Source organism: Camelus dromedarius, chromosome 24 (genome assembly GCF_036321535.1).
Source record: "Camelus dromedarius isolate mCamDro1 chromosome 24, mCamDro1.pat, whole genome shotgun sequence".
Taxonomy (NCBI): Eukaryota; Metazoa; Chordata; class Mammalia; order Artiodactyla; family Camelidae; genus Camelus; species Camelus dromedarius.
In genome coordinates this window covers 669,033-695,233 of record NC_087459.1, presented here as the reverse complement: position 1 = coordinate 695,233, position 26,201 = coordinate 669,033, and the positions used below count along the sequence as shown (strand labels likewise).

Genomic DNA, 26,201 nt, shown 5'->3' with positions numbered 1-26,201 from the left:
TGTGACTTTGGGCAAAGCGCCACAGAAGGTAACTCCAGCCTGATCCCGCAGGGGACGCTGGAGTGTAACGTATATCTCAGAGTTTGTTCTGACCCAAGGCAGGAGAGCTGGAATTTCATACTCCTGCGCTCATAAGTCCTTGACCAAATGTTCCTCAGAGGGAGCCAACCTCTGAGTACTTCTGGTTTAGAACATCCAAGCAAATCTGCTCCAATAGCCTGAGACAGTTTTCTTCCTCTAAAGATTTCCTTGCGCATGGCAACAGAAGCCAAAGCACATCAGTGCTGGCAAGGGTCACAAGACATGGTCAAAGGACTCCAAGGGGATGTGGGAGGAGCACCAATAGTTCCTGGTCCAAAATCACTGATTTGACAAATCTAGTCATTTGTATGCATTTTATGAATTCACCACTGGACAACTAGTAGATGACAGACACTGGTTTTATAACATGGCCCTAATGTAATGCAAGATTAAGAAGTATCTTTCAGGTTGCCATCTCTAAAACATGCCCAGCTTTGAGTATTTTTGTGCCTCGAATGTGCATAAAATAAAGATAGACTTCGTTGTTTTATTAACGTTGTTCCGTTCAATAAAGTGAGTAAGCTAAGTTGAAGAATACACATATTTCCCATGGGATTCAATAAAGCCATTTTTGATTAAAGAAAACTTGCGGATTTATCAAAGTTACAAAAGTAAGGCATGCCACAAGAAATCAAGTAAGAAATGAAAAAATTGAATGGGAAAATCTCCCTCTTAAGTAGCACTGCCTAGAGGTAAGCAATCTAGTGGTTTACCCTGTTTACTTATTCTTCTCTTTATTTAGCCAGTCTCCTCTTGATGGAAGAGGAGACTGGAAATTTAGGTGGTTTCCAGTTTTTCATTAACACAGTGTTACAACACACTTTTTTGTCTACAGTCTTGTGTACAAGGATGCAAGCATCTCGTACAGAAATACAGACTCCTTAAAGGAGAATTGTTGATACCAAGATTCATGCAGCAAATATTTTAGATGATGAAGTGAAATGCTCACCTCCAACACACACCCTGTAAATGGTGGTACAATTGTATACTCTCACTGATGGGGACTGGTAAGAGTATTCACCACCAATCAACGGAGGGCCCATTTCTTCAGTTATTTTACTCTTAAATGGGAAAAAAATGTTGTCCATATATATCACTGTATTGATTTACTGAATTGTCCCCATGTATAAAACAACACTCACCTGCCAAGTTTCACCGCTGTCAGTATAATCTGTCTTAGAATATGACCTTCCTCAAACTCAGGCTTGAGTCCTCCCCCCCCCCCCACTATTTTAAAGTACATAATTCTATGGACCTAGAGATTATCATACTAAGTGGAGTAAACCAGAAAGAGAAAGACAAATACTGTATGATATCACTTATATGTGGAATCTTTAAAAATGACACAAATGTGCTCATGGAAAAAAGAAAAAAAAGGAAAAAAGAAAAGAAAAGAAAAAAAATGACACAAATGAGCTTACATACAAAACAGAAACAGACTCACAGACATAGAAAACAAACTAATGGTTACCAGTAGGGTAAGGGAGTGGGGAGGGATAAATTGGGAGTTCAGGATTTGCAGATAGAAACTATTATATATAAAATAGATAAACAGAAAGATCCTACTGTAGAGCCCAGGGAACTATATTCAATATCTTGTAATAGCATATAATGAAAAAGTATATGAAAAGGAATATATATAAATATATGTATAACTGAATCACTATGCTGTACACCAGAAACTAACACATTGTAAACCGGCTATGCTTCAATGAAAAATAAATACATAAAAAACAAACCAAAAAAAAAAAAAAAGGAAAGGAGCTAGGGTGATACCGGGGATCTGCAGCAATAAGAGTTTATGGATATTTTGTCTTTTTTCTTTCAGCTGTCATTTATTGAGCACTTACTGTGTGCCAAAATGGTGGCAGACACCAGGTATGTACAATCTCTGCCCTCATGCAACTTTCAGTCTGGTTCCTAAGCACTAATGTAACGGGCCTCTTCACCGTCATCCTCCCCCAGTCTTGCTTCTTAGTTCAAGTTCCTGAGGGGGAAATCTAATTGGCTTTGAGGTAGCATTATAATTCGTTGGATCCTTCTGGGTCAGGCAGCTGGGGGCATCTCTGATCAGGCTATAAAGGACGGGAGAGCAGAGACTTCTCTGAAGAGGGGTCAAGGGCTGGTCAGGCACTCAAATGTGCCTCTTGTAAAAAATCATCTGTATTCTACATGATTTGCAAATATATTATTTATGATTCGTTTTCTATCCTTTAAGGCGCCAGTTTCCAAAGATGACTCTAATAAAGAAAAAGCCATTTAACATGATGATGGTAACATCACAGGTGGCAGTGGGGAGCCGGCACAGTCACGGCTTTAATTTGAAAGTTCTGCCTGAGCGATTAGCTGTGTCGGTGAAGTTTTGGAGTTGGGACCTTAGAGAGCATCGAATCCTGCTGACCTATTTTCCAGATGAAAAAGCCAAGGCCCAAAGAAGGGAGATGATTTGGTCAAGGTCAAGGATCTCTCATCATAGGGGCGTCAGGAACAGAACACAGGCGGTGATGGTTGTCGAGTTTTTTGAGGCTCTTTCTTTTCTTCTTTTCCTTTTCATCTACCCTCACCCATCCCTCCTCCTTTTCTTTCCTTTTAAATACTCTTTGATTACTTTTCTTGAATAGGTAAAGCATACAGATGGTTTAAAAAAAAAGTGCACAAACATATACAGAGGAAAGTAATTCTCCCTTCTTTCTAGTTCCTATGCTTAGAGGCTGCCACTTTTTCTAGTATATCTTTCCAGAAATAGTCCATATAATCTAACAACAAATGTGTTTTTATTTTTTCCTTGGTTTTTTTTTTTTTACCATATCTTGAATATGTGTGTGTGCTTGTGTGTGTGTGTGTGTGTGTGTGTGTGTGTGTGTATCTAAATATGTAACATCCTGGGCACAAGTAAGGCATCACTATACAAGCAGAAGCAGGACATAAGAGCCAGAGGAGATTAGGAGAAATACAAACCCCTATTGATGATGGGGTGGGGTGGAGATGGGGCTCAGTCCTGGATTTCCCATTACATAGAGATGATATCTGAACTATTTTGCTCAAATTTACAAAGAGCATGGTGGCCCTGGTAAGCAACAGGATTTGGAGGAGAATCTCAAGGGGTATAGGCACTGTCCCTGTTCCTTCAGACCTCCCTGTTTCGTCTCTGTCCTGAATAGGTGATTAAGCTGGTTATGGCGTCTGAAGATACTGCTGACCATCAGGGCTGGTACAGCTTATATGGATGGAGAGGATGTCTCCTTTGCCCTCGTAAACAGTTGGAGCCCAGGCAGTCCATCATCAAGTCCTACTGAGTCCACCTGTGTATTTTTTTAATTGATTTATAATTGAGTAACAACATTGTGTTATTTCAGCTGCTCAGCACGGTGATTTAGTTTTATATATATATATTCTTTTTCATATTCATTTTCATTATAGATTATTACAAGGTATTGAATATAGTTCCCTGTGTTCTACAGTAGGACCTTGCTGTTGAGTCCCGCTACGTATTGAATTAGTCCTCTGCCATGACCCTGGATTATTGCCTTCCTACTTTTCTCTATAAAGCAAATGACTGCCTTCTACCTCCAGTATTAATTCCCCTGGTCTGTTCTCCACAGAGCAGGTAGAGTCATCCTTCAACAGTGCTAATCCTGGTCAGGCCACACCTGCTTCAATGCCTCTCCAGTGCCCTAGGGTTAAAATTTAACCCTCCTCCCAAAGCCTGTTAGATCTGGACCTTGGCTACCTCCTAGCCTTAACCTCCACCCCCTACCCCATGCACCTTCCTGTCTTTGTGCCTGGCTCACTAATGAGTGATCCCTCTCTGGAACTCAGTGTTGGCATGACCGCCTGTATTAGTTTCTTCTTACTGTTGTAACAAACTACCACAAACTTAGTGTCTTAAAACAAGAAAAATGTATTCCCTTACATTTCCGGAGGCCAGAAGTCTGAGCTGGGTCTTAATGAGCTAAAATCAAGGTGTCAGCAGGGCCGATTCCTTCTGGAGGCTCCAGGGGAGAATCTGTTCCTTGCCTTTTCAGCTTCAAGTGTCCTTTTTCAGCTTCCCGGGCTTGCGGAAACTTTCTTCACCTTCAAAGAGCATCACTCCAATCTCTGCCTCTTTCATCCCATTTCCCTTTCCTCTTCTGTAGTCATATCTTCCTTTGTCTCCCTTTTATAAGAATATTTCTGATTACATTTAGGGCCCACGTGGATAATCCAGGGTAATTTCTCCAACTCAAGATCCTTCACTTAATCACATCTACAAAGTCCCTTCTGCTAGGTATTTGATTCAGATTCTGGGGATAAGGACATGGATATCTTTGGGGGCCAATATTCAGCCCACCACCATACCTTCTTGAATCCCAGGATATATTAAATGTATTAAAACTGCCCCCTGGTTCCCATCGGATGCTATCCTTTCCCAACCATAACATCTATTACCTGCATTACAATCATATGTTCAGGCAAAGACTGGTTATATGCTCACCAATTCTCTTTCCTCTTCTGAGCTCATAGGAAGACTACATTTCCCAGCCTCCTTTGCACTTAAGTTGGGATCATGTGATCAAGTTCGGCTAATGGAAAATGTTGGGAATGATGTAGGTCCCCTCCAGACACAGCCATAAATTGCCTCACTCAATCCTTTTGCTCTTTCATCCACATGGCCCCCCATGGTGTCCACATGGCTAGAAGTAAATGACTTCAGGATGGCAGTGCTACATGATGGGAGGGACCTGGATTCCTAAGTCATCATTTACAACGTTAAGCCCCTAAGATCTTGAATTTGTGTGTTATAGCAGATGATCTATCCTGACCAATAAGTTTGTTTTCTTGTTTCTTTTCTTTACCAAATTATTAGCTCTATCTTATTTCCTCTTGTACCTTCCTCCCCCAACCCTAGCACAGTGCTTGGTACAAAGTAAATACTCAATAGCAGACTGTTAAGTGAATGGAAGGCAGTTTGATTCAAGATGAAGACACAGTGGCTGGGTGAAACTAGGGGGATGTGTCATTGTCACTGAGAAATGATGATGGCTGAACTGAAGCAGTGACAATGGGGATGAAAGGAGGGGAAGGATCTGATATTTATTTAGAAGGGAGACTTGACAGAACTTGGTGATTGATAGGAAATGGAAGTTGAGATAAAAGATGTGGCATCAAAGACCTTCCAGTTTACTGGTTTTGACATATGGAGGGACACACTGATGCACTGAACTTTCAAATGTCTGAGGGTGGTTCTGAATATGTAGGTGAAAACACAGCTCTGTGTGACTGTTGCTTCTTTGGTTGCAGCAAAATTCATGTATGTAAGTTTCTCCTTGAATACTGTTGGCTGGGCAAGCTTGGTGATATGGAGATTTTTATTCTACTTGTGGTAGTAATGACATTTGAGCTGGGCATAGGTTGATGCTATGGTCAGAATGTTTATGTCCCTGACACATTCATATGTTGAGATCCTAATGTCCAATGTGATGTATTAGAAGATGGGGCCTGTGGGAGATGCTTAGGTCATGAGGATGGAGCCCTCATGTATGGGATTGGTGTTCCTATGAAAGAGACCCCACAGAGATCCCTTGTCCCTCCCACCATGTGAGGATGCAGTGAAAAATTGCTGGCTGTGAACCAGGAAAACGCCCTAACCAAAATGTGACCATACTCATGCCTTGATTTTATACTCTCCAGGCACCAGACTGGGCAAGATAAAACTCTGTTGTTTATAAGCCACCCAGACCATGATATTTTGTTATAGCAGCCCAAACAGACAAAGACAGTTGACATTAAAAATGGCTGTATTGGGGGGTGGGTATAGCTCAGTGGTAGAGCACATGCTTAGCATGCCCAAGGTCCTGGGTTCAATCCCCAATACCTCCATTAAAAACAAATAAACAAACAAACAAGCCTAATTACCTCCCCCCAACAACAACAATAAATAAATGAAATGTCTGGTTAAATTGTGGAAAGCAAACAATGGCTCTTTGACCAAGATTGGATCAAGACGAATAATTTTTTTTTTAAATGGCTACAGTCAGTCATACATCCTTGTATGCATATCCCACTTCAGTGTGACTTTTTTCAGCTTTTCCCATCAAGAGACAGAAGTCTATTTCCCTATCTTTTGAATATGGACTGACTTTATGGCTTGCCTTGCACCAGTAGGATGTGGCAGAGGTGATGGTGTGACTGTTCTAACTTGGGTCTCAATAGGGCTTGCATGCTTTCTCTCAATTTCTAGGAACCCTTCCCAGGCGCCATGTGAAAATCCCTGGGCTGGCCTGATGGCATATGAGAAATTTTATAGAGCAGAGAGGAGCTGTCCTAACTGAAGGCTGTCCCAGACCAACCAGCACCCTACTGACCTGGCAGTTAATAGCAAACACCTGAATGAGCCCAGCCAAGACCAGAAGAACCACTGAGTTCAGGTCAATCTAAGCTGCTAATTCATAGAACTGTTAGTTTAATAAACAGTTGCTGTTTTAAGCAGCTAAGTTTTAGGAGGATCTGTTACATGGTAAAAACTAACCAATACAATCTGTATTTATAGGCATTTGTCTGAGCAGGGAGACGCAGGTCTGGGGAGTAACCAGCTGTGGGGTTTTCATCTAGTCTCAGTTGATTCCTAGGGATACACGTAGTTATTTTAACCAATATAGCCAGCTGGAAAAATGCATGACCCCAAACCTATTTTGGTTTCAGTAGAGTTGAAGGGATTTAAATTATTCAGATAATTGCTTCAACTTACCACTTTACTTGTGAACAGAAGCTCCTGTGATGTTTTTTAAATTAGTTGTCCGAGACCCTGGGTTTTCATCTACAATAAAATGACCAAAAATTGGGAAGGATAGGTTTGCCAGTTTTTCCTTGACAATATTTTTAAAATCACACACACACACACACACACACACACACACACACACTCTCTCTCTCTCTCTCTAAATACAAAACTAATATCAAGTAACTTTAGAAAGTAAATTGTAATACAAATAGAATATACAATAATTAAAAGAGGTGTTTTTGAACACTTATTTGATCAGCTTTAAGTTTTCTCAATTTTCTATGGCCCAGTGAAAACCTCCACACATATTAGTATTGTTCTGTGGACTAACTTTTGAGAACCACCTTTAAATGGAGTCTATCAAAATTCTTCCTGCTGTGTTTCTGAGAATGCTTACATACATTTAACTTAGGACTGCCCAAGTGTCACCACCTCTGAGAAGTCCTCCTTTCCTGTGCTGCTGGAGCTAAACACCCTCCTCCAAGTTTCCATAAGTTTCACCTCTTATTTCTGCTGGAGTTGCATCACCTGTTTACAGGACCAGCTACATAACTGGTGGGACCCCTTGTTCAAAAATCATTTGGAATTTCAAGAAGGCAATTATAGAGCATTAAAACAAGAACGGGGCCCTCCTGAGTATGGGTCCCTGCCAGACTGCAGACTGTACACCCAGGAAACCAGCCCTCCCTCCAGAGCAGATATTCTATCTGGCTCTGGAGACGCTGCGATTCCGGAGAGCAAGAATCTTGTCTCAGTCATCCGTTTTCCTAGCGCTCAGTGCAGTGCCCTTCAGGTTTATGGTAACAACAGTGATTGTTTATTAAGCACTGCTTAGTGTGAAAATGAATAAAGGAAACCGCATTTTAAATGGAGTCTGGAGGTTTGAAGGAGAAGCTCTCAGGACTCCACGTAACTTCAGACAATCACAGACCCCAACAGGAAGAGACGTACCTTGCCCTCCCCTTCCCCGCTGGAAGGTGTCTCTGCCACCCCGGCAGGCAGGAGGACTTCTCCCCGCCCCGCAACAAACCCAGCCAATGGGAACTGTCCAAACGTAGCCAATGGGGAGCCGTCGCCAGCCTGAAATCGGGCTTATCTCCAGGGGGATTTTTATTCAAAGCACTCCGCTTACCAACTTTCTCCTTTTTCTCTATAAAGTAACACTCCTCTGCTATGTTTGCTGGACTTGCCTATAGCTTTGTTTGTCCCAAATTGTGATTCTGTGATATTCTCAAATAAGCCCATTTTGCTTGTTAAAAAACAAAAAACCAAAAAACCTGGCCATTTTATTTTTAGGGTCTGCATAAGGTTTCATTCACTGTGCTGAGCCCTGTACAGGAGGTCTGGAGTGTCTGTAACACACCTGGGCAGAGGCACCATTCTTATCCTCATCTTATAGATGAGGAAACAGAGGCTTGGAGGGGCTAAGTGACTTTTTCAAGGTCATAAACCTCATAGGCAAGTGGATCAATTTTACCCCCAGGGGCTATTTTATCCACAGTTTTTGGTTGTCATGACCGGGAGATGCTGCTGGCATCTAATGGGTATGGGCCAGGGATGAAACATCCTACAGGATGGCCCCCACAGCAAAGAATTTACTCATCACTCCAAAACGTCAGCGAGGCTGAAGTTGAGAAACCCCGTTCTGAAACCAAAGCCCAAGTTTCCTAAACTTGGGTTTTCAGTACCAGCTACTTTATATTCTTTTGTTTGTATTACATTAATAAATACTATCATGTATTTTTCTCTTCTTTTTAAATGGACTTTAAATTGATATACCTAAAAGAATTAACTACACCTTAAACATTTAAGCCATGTGTTTGACATGTCATTATTTTTTCCCCCGATACACATTGCAATAAATATAAAACTAATAAAAAAACCTTTGTTGGGGTACTACCCAAAATCATCTCACATACCACCTCCAGTCTGTGAGAGAGAACTATACTGTAGACCCACGTCGCTGCTGCTGCTGCTGCTTTTTTTTTTTTTTTTTTTTTTTTCACGTCGCTTCTTCTATAAGGCTTTCCTTAACTTTTTGGAACAAGGGAATAAAATATATCAAATCAGTGTGTTGCTTGAACATGGCAAGGTGTTAGTTACATTTTGGCTTCTGTTGGGGAAGGTCATCGAGAGGACATGACCACCTACCACCCACCAGCTGGATCGGGGCAGTCAGAGGCTCCTTGCTCCCTCCTCTGTCCTTGAAATATGCATACGTTCATTCCACTCACCATTCTTGCACTAGAAGCTGTTTCAAGGAAGAAAAGTCCAAACAAACTGTTAAGATCCTGGTAAATGGGTGCAGAGTTCTACTCCGCTTGCAACCATCACCCAAGACAAACTCACCTGTAAGTTCCCTTGCTTATTAATCCTGCCAATCTGAAGTGGCTGCCTTTTTCTTTCGTCTCTCTCCTGAGACGGACCAGTTTCCATTATCACCCGAGAAGCTCCCTGAGGTTATAAACCAACAGCTTCTGTTTCAACTCTTTTTTTCCCCCTCAAGGCTAACAGTTGCTTAGAAACCTCTTGGAAGCCCCAAAAGCCACCTGATGAGGACAATTAACCAAAAGCTCCTTTGGGTGAGGGCCACAGCACAAATAATCTAATTTGTTGAGCTGCTTCTGGACGTTGGTTGTAAGTCCTGGTAAGCAAACATCCTTTGTTACATCGCTCCCTCCCCTAATTGTTGGGGAGTACAATTGCATTCTCCATGCCTCGTGCACTGCAGTCTGACATAATTAAGATTAGAGCAAATGAGATTCTTCTTTAGGTATTAAAAGCCCCTGTCTTGTAAATAATAAAGTCATCATCTCTTTTATAGAAAGCACTTTCATTAAGAGCTGCATTTTAATTTCAACACATTTGCATGAATTCATTTGGATAGTGGTGGGGGGTGGCATTTGATGACAATTTTTCATCTTCCATTAACACTTGCAGGTGTTTTAATTATGAAGTTTATAAATGTCCCCCCACCCCCAGAAGCCCTGAAAGAAATACCTTCTCAATCACATGTTCCAAATGGGAGCGTGTTCCCAATAATCACACATCTAGTAGGAAGTAGTGATTCTATTTACTGACCTCACATACCCAGAGGAAATTAAGAGTTTTTCCTTTGTAGAGTAAAATGAACCAAACGCTGAATCTTTTCTCTCCTAAATGTTTTTCAAATACCTTAGACATAGGCTTATGCAGTATTTGAAGGGGCTTTGGCAGCTACTGGGAGCAGGAAGGGAGTTTGGTTTGGGCAAAGCTCACGGGGATTCAGGTTGGGAATCTGGTAAATAATCCACACAGAGTAAATCAGGTCTGCTTCTTTCCAAAGCCAGATCCCTGCACTCTCCGTGTCACAAACAGGGGGCAGTATCTGTTAATTAAAGCCGGGAGCAGCAGCTCAGAGCCAGTCTCCTCTGAGGACTCAACTCAAATGTCCTGGTGACAGGCAATATTTTACAGAGATGGGGGGCAGATTCTGAAATGGACTTTTCTGTCTAGATTTTGTCTCTTTTCACTAAAATTTTTCTTTTTTTTTTAAAATCAAATTTAGAACTGCCCCAAATCCCTCAACTCTTGCAGGAAGGTGTCTGTGACCTATCCTTCTATGGGGTCATTGCTCACAGCTCTCAGCCCTGATGCTTACTGGGAAGCGTCACACGGGGTGCAGTGGGGTAGGATGGCAGGAGACCTGAGACTAGGAGACCAGCAGTCTGCAACCAGCTTTCCCATTTGCTGGCTGTCTGACCTTGGACAAAGCCCTGAACCTCTCTGAGCCTCAGCTTCCTGGACTGTAGCAAATTTGTTGGAGCAGCCCTTTCCAGTTCTGAAATAGTGTGTATCCCAGCCCCATCTGCACATCTGTCTCAGCCCTAAGTGTTCCTTTCCTCTCTTAGTTTAAGACAGGGTCTTGCATAAAAGACTTTAATGAGCTCATTAAAAGAGCCTGTACATATTTTTTGAGTGCTTCCCAAATCCACATTGTTTTAGGTGCTGGGACTCTGGAAGAGTCAGGGCCTTTTCTGCCCTGGAGTTTACATTTCAATATGGGAAGACAGACCAAAAACAAATACACAATATAATGTCAGGTGGATGGAGAGTCTGCAGGCCTATTTTAGGAAGGCACTACCTGCAGTGATTAGAACACAGGCTCCTGAGTCAAATTTCTTGGGTCAGATGCCAACGGCAGTACTTCGTTGCCGAGCTACCCTGGGCACCTGGCTTAATTGCTTTGGGCCTCAGTCTCTCCCTCTACTGTGTGGACTTGGTGAGATTACCTAACAGGTAGAGTTAAATGAGATTGGTCACTCGATGGCTCAGCAAGTATTTCCAGATGGTCTGCTAGATGTTAGGCACTGCTCTAAGCATGCGTGAGGAGGTGATTTTAGAACAACTAAGCTTAGTGGGTATGTTACAAGCACTGAATAAATGTCAGCTAGATTCAGCCCTCACACACCAGTGCTTGTGTTTGGAGACTCACACAGTGGTGGTGGGTGTGGGTGGACAAGAATACCACACTGTCTTGTTCTGGGGATCCCATTTGATGAATCCGATGAGTTCAGCAACACAATCTCCCACCTTCTGTCGGTGGGTTTGGGACGTAATGCAGTGCATAATTCAATGAGTCTTGCAGGGCTGGTACACCCATGGACATGCTCTGTCAATATTACCTGGTGTGTTTTTATTGGAATAGGGTCATTCTCTGCAAGTCTTTGGGGAGACAGTGGGTGACCAGTTCTTCAAAGGGAAGGCACAATTAGCCAAAATCCCTCTCATTCTGAGAAAGCTTGCCAATGAAGTCCCAATAAAACTTCCCATGCGTTTTCAATTAAGCTCCCCTCCCCCAGTATGTCAGTTTATATGTGGCCCAATCTCTTGGTTCTTTGAAAATGCCCGGAGAAGCCCTTGACTGCAGCCAAATGGAGAGAAGGGTGGTGGAAACATCATTTCCCTGCAAATCCCCTAGCCGACTGCAAAGTGTATACTTGGTTAATGCAATTAAAAAACAAAACGCAGGGGCGGGTAGGGATCTAAATTTGGTGTAGCAGCTTTAGTACAAATCCTGTTTTGGGGGCTACTGGAGTCAAATTCAAGCCGAGGAGAGGAAGAAGTGGGAGAAATGGGAGCGGGCCGGAGGATGGCTGGAATCCGCTGATTTGAGAGAGGGCAGATTTGGAAACGCTGACGGGCGACGGGAGTCTGGAAGCCGAGGAAGCAAGGTCGGGCTCGGCAGCTCCGGGTGAGGATGTCTGGGGGTGCTCAGCGGGTACAGGGGCCAGCCAGCTTCGGAGACCGATGCCCGCGGACTCCAGGTACCGGAGGGCGGCTAAGGATGGGCGCCCAGGCCTTGGCGCTGCACCAGATCTGGGCGCGCAGAGGCGGCGCCGCGGTGAGCCCTCCTGTGGAGCGCAGGGAAGGAGATGAGGGCAAAGAGGGACAGAAAGTAGCAGGTCCAGTGGCCTGGGAGAGTCCCAACGAAAGGCCCTCTGGTACAGGTCATTGTCTCGTCCTCCGCCTTGACCGTTGCCTCTCCTTGCCCCTGCACTTCTGTGACTTATTTCATCCCTAGCCCCTCTCCCGGGGGTGCTTACCCCGGGCCCAGGCGCTTGCCACCCCTAGCTCAACCTTGGTCCCGCCTGGGTCCAGGGAGTTGAGCCAGCAGGGTGGCGCCTCTGGCTAAAGGGCACAGTCGGGGAAAGGGCAAGGCGGGCCCGCACACCTGGGAGGGGCGATCCTGATCAGACTGCGCCCCAGTCTGCCTTGGAGTGGAAGCCACCTAGTCTGCCCCTAAACCCTCCATGTCACCCCTTCCCTGGTGGGCCGCCTGGAGCCGCAGTTCCTGCGCACGCTCCAGGGAAGAAGCCACGGGCGGAGCCGCCTCTGCGCCCTGAACAGGTCTGAGCCGCGGCTCCCGCCCAGAGAGGGCGCGGGAGGTCCCGCCGCCGTCCTCCACCTGCCGGGAAATCCGAGCTGTGCCTTCAGCCTCGGCGGCTGCCGGAGCTTCCTCCTCTCCGCCCGCCAGCCTGGTTCAGCTCTGCACGCCCCCCAACTGGCTCCCGCCCGCCCGAGTCACCTCTCCCGGGCCCCCGCCCCTCTCGAGCCCGCCCCCTCCCCCCCTCGCGCCTCCTCTGCCCGCCCTTCTCCCCCTCCCCCTTCCCTCCTGCCCTCCCTTCATTCCACAAGTGTCGCTTCGCTCTCTCCGGCGCACTTGGCGAGCTGGAGAGGTGAGAGGCATCCTGCGAGCCGGCTTAGAGCGGCGAGTCTGTAGCCGCCGGCCTTCGGGAGGCGCGAACAGACCCACTCGCCCCTGCTCTCCGGCCCCCGCCTCCCCCTGCAGCCAGCCGGACCTGCACCCGCTCCTCCTCCCCCCGCCCGGCCCCGCGCGCTCCTCCCCGGCCAGCCCCTGGGCGCGCGGCGCGCTGGAGGCGAACGCGGGCTGAGCCGAGCGCAGTGGCCGCCGACCACCGAGCGCCCCGCGCGGCTCCCTGCATGTGCGGCCCGCGGCGGCTCGCAGCCCCCGGCAGCAGCCTCGGCAGCTTCGGCCGCGCCTCGAGAGGCGGCTGCAGCGGCTCCAGCGGCGGCCGAGCGGCCGAGCCCGGGCTGGGAGACACGATGCGCCGCGTCCTCCGGCTGCTCCTCGGCTGCTTCCTCACCGAGCTGTGCGCCCGCGTGTGCCGGGCGCAGGAGCGAGCGGGGCACGGGCAGCTGGCGCAGCTGGGCGGCGTGGTGGTGCTGGCGGGGGGCAACCGCTCCGGGGCCGCCTCCGGAGAGGTTGGCGAGGGCGTGGGGGTCTCGGACGCACCCCCGACCCGGGCGCCCACGCCGGACTTCTGCCGGGGCTACTTCGATGTCATGGGCCAGTGGGACCCGCCGTTCAACTGCAGCTCGGGCGACTTCATCTTCTGCTGCGGGACTTGTGGCTTCCGGTTCTGCTGCACGTTTAAGAAGCGACGACTGAACCAAAGCACCTGCACCAACTACGACACTCCGCTCTGGCTCAACACCGGCAAGCCCCCCGCGCGCAAGGACGACCCCCTACACGACCCCACCAAGGACAAGACCAACCTGATCGTTTACATCATCTGCGGGGTGGTGGCCGTCATGGTGCTTGTGGGCATCTTCACCAAGCTGGGGCTGGAGAAGGCGCACCGGCCCCAAAGGGAGCACATGTCCAGGTGGGCCGCCTCCCCCCTTGCCCTCTCCTCTGGGCGCCGCTCTCCCTACTCTCCCCTCTCCACCTTTCCGGAGGCAATGGCTCTCCCCCAACCCCGGCCTCTCGGCGGGGAATGTCACTCGGGGAGCCAACTTCGGTTAGGAGCGCGGAGAGGGGGCGCTGGGCTCAGCACAGGTGTGGATATACGCGTGTGTGTTGGGGTTTTCCCCCCATCCTTGCCCTCTTGCGGCCCCCTCCCACCGAGGATTGAAGCGGACTTGAGACATAGAGCCCGAGAGCCCGTGGCTCCGAAATCATGGGTTTTGGGGAGGGGGTCCAGCCCTCGCATTCCAGATACTATCCTCTAGGTAAACAGGGGCCGCCAAGCCCGAAAGGGAAGGGGGGCGTGTGTGAGCCCGCGCGCGCGTGTGTGCGGGAGGGAGGGAGGGAGGCAAGGAGTGTGTGCCGCCTGCAACTCGTACGACTCGCGAAAATGTGGCGAGGGAGGTGGAGAGTGCGGGGAGGGCGAGAACAAAAGCTTTGCTTGGAGAGGCCGCCTCGCTTTCCCTGAGCTGCCAGGTCCCTGAAAATTGGGACCTCGCTCCCCCCATCCCCTCCCTTAACCCCCTCGTCCCTCTCTCCTGTCGCCACCTCTCCCTGCCGGGGACAGCGACCTCAACTGCGCTCTGCGCCCCTCGCCCGGGCTGGCGTGGCCTCCATGGGCCAGACCCCCCTCCCCGTGCGCCTTCACCTCCCAGACACCCTGATTCGTCAACTTTCCCTTTTGCCTTATTCATTATGCAAGTCCCAGCACGAGCAAGTCGCAGCAGATGGGAGAAGGCATCTGGGGATTAATGGAGCTATTTGCCTTTTGCCTTTTTTTTTTTTAAGTGTCTAAATCGATTCGCACAACCCAGTAACTTGGAGGCGGAGGGCGCAGCCGCTAGGATTCAGCCCCTCGCCAGGGAGAGGCCAAGGGTTAGCGTGAGGTCCGGGCGGGTGGGGTTGAAGTGCCGCTGGCGGCCTGTGAACAACTGGATGACTGGGGCGCAGGTTTATTCTCTTTCCGAATTTGGGCAGCAGAGTTGCCATATGTCCCCACCCCCTACACACACGCGCGCACACACACACACCCCGCACCTCCGGGTGCCTGTGTGCGCGCGTGTGTCTGCACGCGCTCCGTGTGCCTGCCTAAAAAAATCTCAACAAAGAGACCCACCAAAAATAGGCGAAGGAACATCACCATCTCACTAGTAATTATTTTCTGTTTATACGCAGAGTATCCGATATATTTTTTTCCCCCAGACGGGAGCGATTGGGGGAAGAGGTGAGGAAGTTCATCTCAGTTTGGGTCAGCAGGAATGTGGGGATGGATGGTGAGGTCTGGAGGCACAGAAGTAAGCTCCCAGGGAATTCAAGAAAGCCTGACCTACTAAAAGAGTAAAGCGCGAGCCACGCCCACCTCCTGCAACCCCCAGGTGCCCCGTCGCCAACCCCACGGGCCAGGCGGGCCGCCTGGTCTCGCTTCCAACCCTTGCAGTCCTCGCCAGGGGTCTGTGTTAAGGTGAGAGTGAGATACGGAAGCAGGACTGCAGCAGCGACTGTTGCCTTGGTAGGGAAGGATTCACCCAGGGAGAGGTAGGCTGCCTTGCAGATTCGGGTTAATTCCTCTGCTAAAATCTCCCTGGAGCCTTGGCTTTGCAAACCAGCGCTTCCGGGAATCTTCCTCGTTGTTTCGGGTAGGGTTGGGGGTGGAGAGGCGGGAGGAGGGATGAGGGTATGGGGTGTGGAGCTAACCTCTGGGCATCTGTGGGAGAAGGTGATGCTAGCTTCAGGCCGGCAAGGACTCAACTTCCTGGTCCTGCCCCCTTGCAGCTCTATTTATTCCAGCCCAGCAGGCTGCAGCCACCTTCTGCAGGTACCAGGAAAGGATTGCTTGGAGGTGAAATCTAGGGGTACCCAGTCCTGGGGTAACAGAGCCTCAATGCAGGCTCTGCTTGCATACATTTTGGGAATTCCAGAATGGAATGGAAATGCTGAAGAGAAAGGATGGTTGATTTTTACTGGTTAACTCCTAGGTATGGTTTTCAACCTTGGCAAATATTTAGGATCACCTGGAATGCTTTTCTAAAAATCCTGTTGTCCGGGGCCCCACCCTAGACGGTTCACATCAGAATCTCTAGGGGTAGGGCCTGAACATCCACTCTTTCTTAAAGCTCTCCTCCAGGTTTTACAGTGTTCAGCCAATCACTGTCCAGGAAAAGGAAGTAACATTTGCTGAGTGCAGTTCTGAGTGCCAGGCACTATACTAGGGGTGTGTACGTGTGCATGTGCATGCGTGTGTGTGTGTGTGTGTGTGTGTAAACCTCTCAGTCTGCGCAGCTATGAGACTGGTGCTATTTTAAAGCACCCCCCTTACATAGGTGCAAATCATGGTTGAGGTTGGGTAGCTTGCTCAAGGTCACATGGAAAAATTGTACAATCCCTAATCCCCTGGTTTCAGCTATGTCTGGGACACACAGTATTCTGTTTCAATGAGTGTCAGAATTTGAGAAGCTTCCTAAAATGCACATTCTTGAGTTTGGTCCGGAGAGATTCTGCATCCACCAGTCTGGGCCTCAGAAATTTGCATTTAACCACCTCCCTGAATGGCTCATGTGAAGTGATCCACACTTGGAGAAATACTGGTCTTGATTTGGGAATATTTTACAGGGTTGAGGATGGATGAATTAAACCAGTGTGACTCTTATTTACATTCTGTTGCTGGTTTGCCCCAAGTGTGTAGCCTTTATGTGTATTTCTGTGGTGCTGGGGGCTGCCCCGAGAATTCACCAAAGGCATCATGCGCTGCTCATGCAGTTAATCATTTCAAGTCCCAGACACAGCGGTGTGCTCCTAAGCTTTTGCCTGTATGTGCTATGGGATGTTTGGGTGGGTCCAGCACACCAAGCTTGGCATCAGAGAGCCGATGCTGTGGCTTCCAGGTAAAATTAACCTGCTGGCTGCAGTCTGTTTATTTTGCCTCGGGCTGCTAAGGTCACTGGGATGGGGGATTTATTCTTAACCTCATCTAAAAGGACCTTCTCCTCAAAGACTTACAGCACGTGCTGCTCCCACGTCAAACACTAACTGTTCCTGGTGCCCAGTGTGCTTGAGTTTGGTGATGTCAATTTCCAGGCTCAGAGCCCTGGGCACATCACCGTCTTCTTTCTGGGCTGATTAGGACTGAAAAAGGGGAGAGACGGCAATTCCAGGAGGGTGTGCGGGCCTCGTCTGTGGTGTTGGGAAAACTGGACAGATGCTCATCGAGCCCCTGTAACAGCAGTCACCTTCAACCACTGTTTATTAGAAGAAGTGACCGCAAATGGTGGTCAGTTATGGGTAACAAATGGTGCAGACACGTTTTTTATTTGGTCTGCAAGGTTATTCTATTCACGTATTCTTATTTTTAATTTTTCCTCAATTTTTAAAATTGTGGAACATTTAAAACAGTTAGAAAACTTGAAAGAAGAATAAACGCAAACTCCAGTATATCCTTCATCTAGAGCTGGGCTTCTTACCCGCGGCACCCTAGACACGGGGGGCTGGATAATCCTTTGCTGCGGGAGGCCATCCTGTGCATTGCTGGATGTTTGGCAGTATCCCGGGTGCCAGTACTAGGTGCCAGTAGCACCCACCCCACACTCCAGTCGGGACAGTAAAATAGGTCCTCAGATGTTGCCCAAAGGCAGAGGCAGAATCACTCCGAGTTGAGAACTACTAATTTAGATTGAACAATTATTAGTGTTTTGTCATGTTGGCTTTATGGCTATCTCTCTTTCCATATATTCTTTCTATCCTTCCTTCTGTTTTTTTTTTTTTTCCCTTCCTCCCTCTCTCCACCCTCCTCTCCTTTTTTCTCTTTTTCACCTGAGGCATTTGAAAATGAGTTGCAGATGGGACATTTTATCCTACACACTTCAGTGTGGGGCTCCTTAGAACAAGGGCATTCTCACACATAACACAATTCCAGTATCACACCCAAGAAAGAACAAAAATCCCTTAAGATCATCAAATGTCCAGTCATATTACAGTTTTCCCAATCATACAGCAGAAATGTCTTTCAGAGCTTGGTTTTTCAAACTGGGATCCAGTCAAGGCTCACTGCATTTGGCTGTGAAATCTCTTTAGTCTCTATTATGTACAGTGTTTTAAAACCAACTTAGAACCGATTGCCAACATTTAAAAACTGGGAGATTCCACACAGAAATCCAGATTTCGGATTTCCCTTGAGAAAGCGATAGGTCAGGTAACACTGGACCTGCATTTTCAAATGGCAGCTGTTCGGTTACTGCTGAGCGGGACTGCTCCTCTCTGCTTCCTCTCAGTTGCCACCCATTCCCCTCCCTCCATTCACTCAGTTCGGTCACCTGCAGTCCCCAGAGAGGACAGTCAGCCTGATCTTAACAGAAATGGGCTCAAGTCAGATGGCTCCAGATTCAGTCCCAGCTCAGCCACGTAATAGCTGTGTGATTTTTGGGAAAGTTACTTCACTCCTCTGAGTTTCAGGTTCTCGTCTATATGATGAGGGTCCCTATGTCATAAGCTTGTGTGAGGATTCACTGAGACTGGACGTTAGAACGCTCTTAGCGCCATATGGTCCTACCGTATGGTCACTGCTCAGTGACTGTTACTCTTTGTCATTATCCTTATTATTGGAATTTTCTACCCCTTATCTACTGAAGGGGGGTGATGTTATAGCCTGGAACGCTGTCCAGCCCTTGCTCTGCTACATCTCTTTAGCTATGTGACATTGGCCAATTCTCGTCACCTCTCTGGGCTTGCCTTTAGCAGGAGAGGTGGCAGGTTCTGAACAGGAGAGATGTTGGATCCAGGTATGACTACGTTAGACGCATGACAAAGTTTTGGCCTGGGAGACATTGAAGAACACCTGCTGGTTTTGCTATTTTGCCATAAGCTTGTATGTAAATTCTCATTTAACTTCGTGTCCCTCCCCAGTGAGGTCAGCCTTGTGACAATCTGCCTTTCACAGAGGCACAGATTGCTTTCTAAGAGGATGCACAAGGCCCTGGTGAGCGGAGGAGCTGGACTTGAAGGCCGGACAGTCTGAAGCCGTAGGACGAGTCCTTGACAATTAGGCTACACTGCCTTGGAGCACAAACACGGAGGACCTCAGTCTTCTCAGATTACAAAAGGTGCTCGATGCCCTGCAAATAACAGTGCATGCATCAGGGCCAGTCAGTTCAAGGCGCCAGAGCCACTGTCAGACAAGACTAGGAAGATTTTCTGCATCTGCCCCTGACCGGGCCAGCCCTCTTGGTGGAGGCATTGGTGAGAAATGACCTTGGGGGCAGGAATGAATGTTTGAAGCTTTCGACACTTGAAGCCATTAGGGAACACGTGCTGTTGTTTTGCCCACCTTCAAACAGAATCAGGAATCCGAGCGGCAAATTACAGAGCACCTTGCCCTGTGTATTTTTCAAACATGCTTCACAAAGAGCTGGAGTCACCTGCAAAGAAATGGCACCAAGTGATAAATGTCCCTCCTTCCCTTGCCTTTTCTCCCTTATTCCAACTTTCCTCCCCTCTCTCCTTCTTCCTACACATTTGTGATTATCCTGAGCCTTCCACCTACTCCGCAGGCTGGAGAAGCCCAGGTATGCATATACCGATGGCCACGAGAAAGTCTCTATAAATTACTTTTCTTTGAAGAATATGTTTGCTTCTCTTTGGGCACTGCATCCTTACATTTTAAAAATTAACTTTTATTGAAGTATAATTTGTACAATAAAATGCACACACATTATGTAGACTGATGAGCTTTGACAAATGTCTGCATCCTTCTGACCACTACTCCAGAAAGTTACCTCATGCCCATGACCCTTAGATTCTTGTAACATAACTGATGCTTCTGGTGCAAGAAGCAATTCTCAGGAACCTTACTCAAATGTTTAAAAGCCCAGAACATAGTTTAGGCTTTGGAAGCCCTTTGAAGCAGGATGCTGGGACTCTGAGCTCTGTTCGGAAATGTTGGGGTCTTTTATGTGCTCACTGTAATTGGAAAGAAAACGGATGCAGCCTTTTCTTTCCTTTTTTTTTTTTAAACTTTTTTTATTGAGTTATAGTCATTTTACAATGCTGTGTCAAATTCCAGTGTAGAGCACAATTTTTCAGTTATACATGGACATACACATATTCATTGTCACATTTTTTTTCGCTGTGAGCTACCACAAGATCTTGTATATATTTCCCTGTGCGATACAGTATAACCTTGTTTATCTGTTCTGCATATGCCTGTCAGTATCTACAAATTTTGAACTCCCAGTCTGTCCCTTCCCAGCCCCCACCCCCTTGGCAACCACAAGTTTGTATTCTATGTCTATCAGCCTTTTCTTTTTGTTCTTAAATGTGTCAGGCTTGTTGCTGCCTTGGAGTTATTGTGTTGGCTTGCCTCAAATTCTCTGGCTGGGCCCTCCTCTATATGCAAGTCTCCACTCAATGTCACCTTCTCTGAGAAGCTGTCCCTGACCACCCAGGCTTCCTTCCCAGTACCCCCCCCCCCTCTCCAGGCCATCACTCAGTGTCATTTGCTTCATTTCACATTACAGTCTGAAATTAACTCACTAATGTACTGGTTTACTAGTTTGTTATCTGTCTCCTTCCATTACCATTCACAGTAAGGAGAGTGGGGATGCCAACCGTCTCTTCCCTGTTGTCACCTGAGTGCCCTGAACAGTACCTGTCACGTAGGAGTTCTGGTTTTTGGCATCCCGGTTTACATGACATCAGGTAGCTCCTCATCTGATCATTCCTTTGCTCATTCATATATTCACTCAGTAGGTATTTACTGAGGACCTACAGTGTGCCCAGCACTGTGCCGAGGGCTCTGAGGACACAGTGAATATGCAGGCACAGAGCTCACAGTCAGATGGCGGGAGGCAGGTAACACACAGGCCAGCCTACGAGTGAACTGACACTGAGTTGAACAGTGTGAAATTGCCAATATTCCAACATCTTTGACCTCACAAATGGCAATGTTTCAACATAATTTTTTGGAACTAGGTTAAGGGATATCAAGGAAAAGTGTAGTTTCTTCAATAAGGTGCCCGTATTAGTCAGGATTCTCCAGAGAAACAACTTATAGGAGAGACTTATTGTGTAGAATTGCCTAACCTGTCTAGCCTGCTAATGGAGGCTGGCGGATCCAAAATCTGCAGAGTCAATGTCCCAGTTTGAATCTGAAAGCCAGTAGGTTGCTGTAGAATCATGAAGAACTGACGTCCCAGTGCGAAGGCCATTAGGCAGGAAAATTCTCTCATTCTTAGGGGAGGGTCAGCCTTTTGTTTTGCTTCTATTCAGGCCTTCAACTGATAGGATGAGGCCCACCCAAATGATGGAGGGCAATCTGCTTTCCTCAGTCTATCAAGCTAAATGTTAATCTCATCCAAAAATCTCATGCCCTTTCAGTTGCATCTAGAAGACTGTTTGACCAAATCTTTGGGCAGCCTGTGGCACCCAGAAAATTTACCATCATAGTCCCTTTAGGATCTTGATCTTCAGAGTGTGGCCTGGGGACCAACAGCATCTTCATCAGTTGGGGCTTTGAGCAGAATCTCCGGCCCTGCCTCAGACGTCTTGAATCAGAATCTGCATTTTAACAAGAACCTGAGGTAATCTGAATGCACATTCAAGTTTGAGAAGCACCCAAAGTATGTGCCACAAATAAAGACCAGCTTGGGCATTTGTTTGGCTTATTGTACCTAGTCAGCTTTTCCACTGTCTAATTCACTGATTTTTCAAAACATGTCCCTATTTGGGACATAGTTTTTAGTAGCCAACCCAATATATGCACGTTTGTTTTACTGGTAAGTGTATGCACATATCAGTGAACGATAATCAGGTACCATTGTAAAGGCCAGAAAGTTTTTCTCAAAGCCTAATTTTATTCTTTATTGAAGTGTAGTTGATTTACAGTGTTAGTTTCAGGTGTACAGCAAAGCAATTCAGTTACACATATACATACCTACATGTATTTTCTTTTCAGATTCTTTAAAGCACAGGGATTTTGAACCCAAGCTGAAGGTGAAGTAAATATTTACAATTTGTTAATGGTGATGATTTCGTGCAGTGGTGAGCTCATATCGTAAAGCCTAACATGTGGTGAGGATGAAACTCATCTTTCATAATTAAATCCATATTTTGAATATTCTTCACAAGAGTTTTGATTATTTTTGGCTGACTTCATTTTGATCTGAATAGACCATCATTGGTTTAACTTTGTGAGATGCTGTCAAAGAGAAAGGGGAGAGTCAAGTCTGTCTTTTCCCTGTGCTTGCTTCATCAGTATTACCTCCAGGCTGTGGTTTTGTTATGAGGGGTGGTCTATTTTTAAGCTGCATGTCTGTGTAGTGATGGTTAGTTTAATAAAACTAGATAATTTACCTGCATGTCCCCTTTTGGGGTGCACATAGCTACAACACCACAGATACACCCTAATGATGGTGCTGCTGCCAGTCACCCTCCTTGGTCCAGGGTTCTCAGTTCTTACCAGCTGACTTGGGTGTTCCGAGTGAAGCCACCAATATCAATTCACATATTAAATCAGTTTCTCATTTTTAATGACTAAAGGCCATATATAGAAGTTCTCGTATTTCCTTCCCTATGCCAGATGATTTTAGGCAGTCCCTGAGTGAGTGACCCACACCTTGAAGACTCCTTGTCCAGGATGTGGAGGTCTCTAAGAATCTCCATCTCCACCACATGCTCTGGGAAGGGCTGCCTTGGGAAAAAGTATCCATGGCTTTTGTGTAAATTTCATGAATTTTCACACTCAGAGGAAGCCCAGGGAATCTGCCAATGGCAAGTTCATGGATAGCCATCTTGATTACTTACTTCCCTATCCTCTTGAATATCTGAATATTTTGAAATTTGGAGAAGACTTCTTAGAGAATCTGATGAAAGCCATGGCTTCTTGTTTGGGAAAAGTGCACCAACAAAATTACCATTCAATTCCAGAGGGGTTCAGAGATCCCTTGAAACTCATATAAAGAACCTGTTTAGAAGTGAAAAAAGGAAGTGAAAGTGAAAAGAAGAACATATATTCTTTTTCAGGTTCTCTTCCATTATAGGTTGCTACAAAATATTGAATGTAGTTCCCTGTGCTGTACAGTAAATCCTTGTTGTTTATCTGTTTTATAGATAGTAGTGTGTATCTGTTAATACCATACTTCTAATTTATCCCTCCCCATCTTTTACCTTTGGTAACCCTTAAGTTTATTTTCTACATCTGTCAGTCTGTTTCTGTTTTGTAAATAAGTTGATTTGTATTATTTTTTTAGATTCCACATATAAGTGATGTCATATGACATTTGTCTTTGTCAGACTTTACTTAGTATGATAATCTCTAGGTCCATCCATGTTGCTGCAAATGGCAATGTTTCACTTTTTTATGGCTGAGTAATATACTGTTGTGTGTACACACACACACACACACACACACTCATACAACATCTTCTTTATCCATTCTTGTTGATGACACTTATTTTTATCCTCTCCCCTAGAATGTAAGCTCCATGAAGACGATGACCTTGTCCAGCTTGCACACTGCTACATCCTTGAATAGTGCCTGGCACATAGTAAGCAGTAAATATTTGTTAAGTGAATGAGTGAATGAATGAAGGGAGCTGTGATTCTCTTAGCAACTCAGTCTTTCCTCTGATTCATGGGGGCTCTTGCTGTGTTGACCTGTGTCTCACATCTGACACTTCTTACTGGCTGTGGTTCTTGGCCCATCGCCCCAGTGTCCCATGAGCAACCATCCCCCCAAGCTTGGGGCCTCTCTTACCCTAATACAGACTCACAGGGACAGCCTGTGAAAACACAGATGTCTGGGCCCCACCCCTGGCGATCCTGAGTCAGTAGGTCTGGGTGGATCTGAAAGTTTTGCATTTTCACAAGTTCCCAGATGATGCTGTTGCTGCTGGTTGGCCGACAGCTTTGAGAATCACTGCTGCAGAGGAGTATAAATCTCAGCAGACAGCCTGGGCCCACAGAGTTCACAGGTCGGATGTGTGGGCCTCACCTGCCTTCTCTGCCTCCCTTGATGTGGACTCAGAGGGTTCCAGTCTGTTGAAAACATCGAGATATACCCTAAAACATGGCAGTATCAACTTGTGGCTACATACCCTGGAGAGACTCTCCCTGGTCCTGGAGGGGGCCTGTATGAGGATGTTGACTCTTGTGCTGTTTACAGAGGCAGGGAGCTGGTGACCGTCTAGGTGCCCAGACTCAGGGAAATGTACGAACAAGCAGGACTGATGTTCTGCTGGTTCACAGTGAAACGTCCATTCTGACTGGTTATCCAGTTGTGGCATCCATTCTGATTGGTTAGTCCCTCTACCATCCTACTTGCTGTATACTGAGACAGTCAACCCTGTAGGTAAATGAAATGACGGGGGTTGCGTGTGTTGGAATACTAGAGAGCACTTGTGAGCGAGTAAAAGACACACACATATCCAATAATACCTGCAGTAGCACACAGTTGGCCCTTAAACAACACTGTTGTGAGTTGTGTGGGTCCACTTATACAGGTTATTTTTTTCCCCAATAGTAAATACTGCAGTACCGCATGATCTGTGATTGGTTGAATCCACAGATGCAGAACCAGGGATGTGGAGGAACCGAGTGTGAGGAAGAACTGAGTGTAAGGAGGGCCGACTGTAAGTTACAGGTGGATTTTTGACTGTACCCCTAGCCCCTGCATCATTCAAGGGCTGACTGTATGTCTTTTGAGGATATTTATCTAAATATCTAAATAAACACATGGAAGATAGATAAAGAGAAGAAAACACGTTAGTGAGGTCTGATCGTAGGTGCATTTCTGTGTGACAGTTATCTCTGCTCTGTTGTGTGTGCAAACACCAAGTGTCCTTCCTAAGTTGATATTTAATGGCGAAGGTCACTGTTATGGGTTGAACTGTGTCCCCCCCGCCCCTCAAAAGATATGTTGAGTCCTCACCCGCCCTCGTCCTCAGAGTATGACCTGATTTGGAAATAAGATGGTTCTAGGCGTAGTTAGTTAAAGATGAGGTCATACTGGAGAAGGATGGGGCCCTAATCCAGTATGTCTGGTGTGTGCCCTTATAAGAAGACGTCTCTGTAAAGACAGAGACACAGGGAGAATGCTCTGTGAAGACGGAGGCAGAGACCTGAGCCATGCAGCTGCAAAGCAGTGCATACCAGAGTATTCCAGCAAGCCACCCAAAGTGGGGAAGAGGCAAGGAAGGCTTCCCCTAGAGTTTCAGAGGCAGCATGGCCCTGCTAACATCTTGATTTTGGACTTCTAGCCTCCAGACCTGTGAGACAACACATTCCTGTTGTTTGAAGCCACCTAGTTTGTGGTACTTCGTAACAGCAACCCTAGGAAGCTGACATAGTCACTTAACACTGCCCCCCCCTTTTTTCCTTACTTGTAAAAATAATAGGGATAGGAATATTGACCCTTAGGTGAGCGTCAAGGGGATTAAATACGATGATAAACGGAAAGGGCTCAAAATGCAGCTGGTGTCCCAGGTTCTAGGCCTCCCCTCCCCCTACTACTGATTAAAGGGGCACCAGCATGGGATGTGACAGATCCTCCAGAGCTACAGGAAACCCAGTGCACACAGTGTGCAGGGCTGTGACTACAAACTCTGGATCAAATCCCTGTGCTACATCTTATTTGCTGTATGACCTTGAGCAGGTTAATTCACCTCTCTGAGCCTGTGTTTACTCATCTGCAAAGAAGGAGTAATAATCCTCATAAGGCGTTTGTATGCTGCTTAGTTGAATTAAGGCATGTAATGTGACTAGTGTAGTGCCTGGCTTATGGTAAGTACTCCATAAATATTAGTTATGGTTATGAATCGTGGATCATTGCTGTACATATTGGTATCTAGAGTAGTTATAGGTGGGGACTAAACTTGTGGGGTATAGACACATTACATGTATTTATTATTTAATCCTTTCAACAGCTATAAAGCAGGTAACACTGCTATGACACAGCTATTGTGAGAGGCATGTGAACAGTTCTTCATGAAGCCCTTATGTAATCTCTAACGGCAGTGATCCTACTGACTGACTTCTGTCTTTTTCCTCCCTTTGCCTCTAAGAAGAATGGCAGTTCCAAGGGGACTGTTCTTTTGTTCATAAGCCCCGTGCCCAGAGCACAGTGGT

At 46.6% G+C, this 26,201-nt stretch overlaps 1 protein-coding gene across 1 annotated transcript in view; it reads left to right on the top strand.

Annotated features, from left to right (window-relative positions):
* Positions 1 to 13,265: 13,265 nt before the first annotated feature.
* The window catches only part of SHISA9 (shisa family member 9), a 238,619-nt gene continuing 225,683 nt past the window's right edge, over positions 13,266 to 26,201 (top strand). Inside the window, exon 1 of the mRNA XM_064478170.1 lies at positions 13,266 to 14,010. Within this exon, the coding sequence (XP_064334240.1) occupies positions 13,325 to 14,010 (686 nt within the window). The 5' untranslated portion in view covers positions 13,266 to 13,324. The remainder of the gene's footprint in view (positions 14,011 to 26,201) is intronic.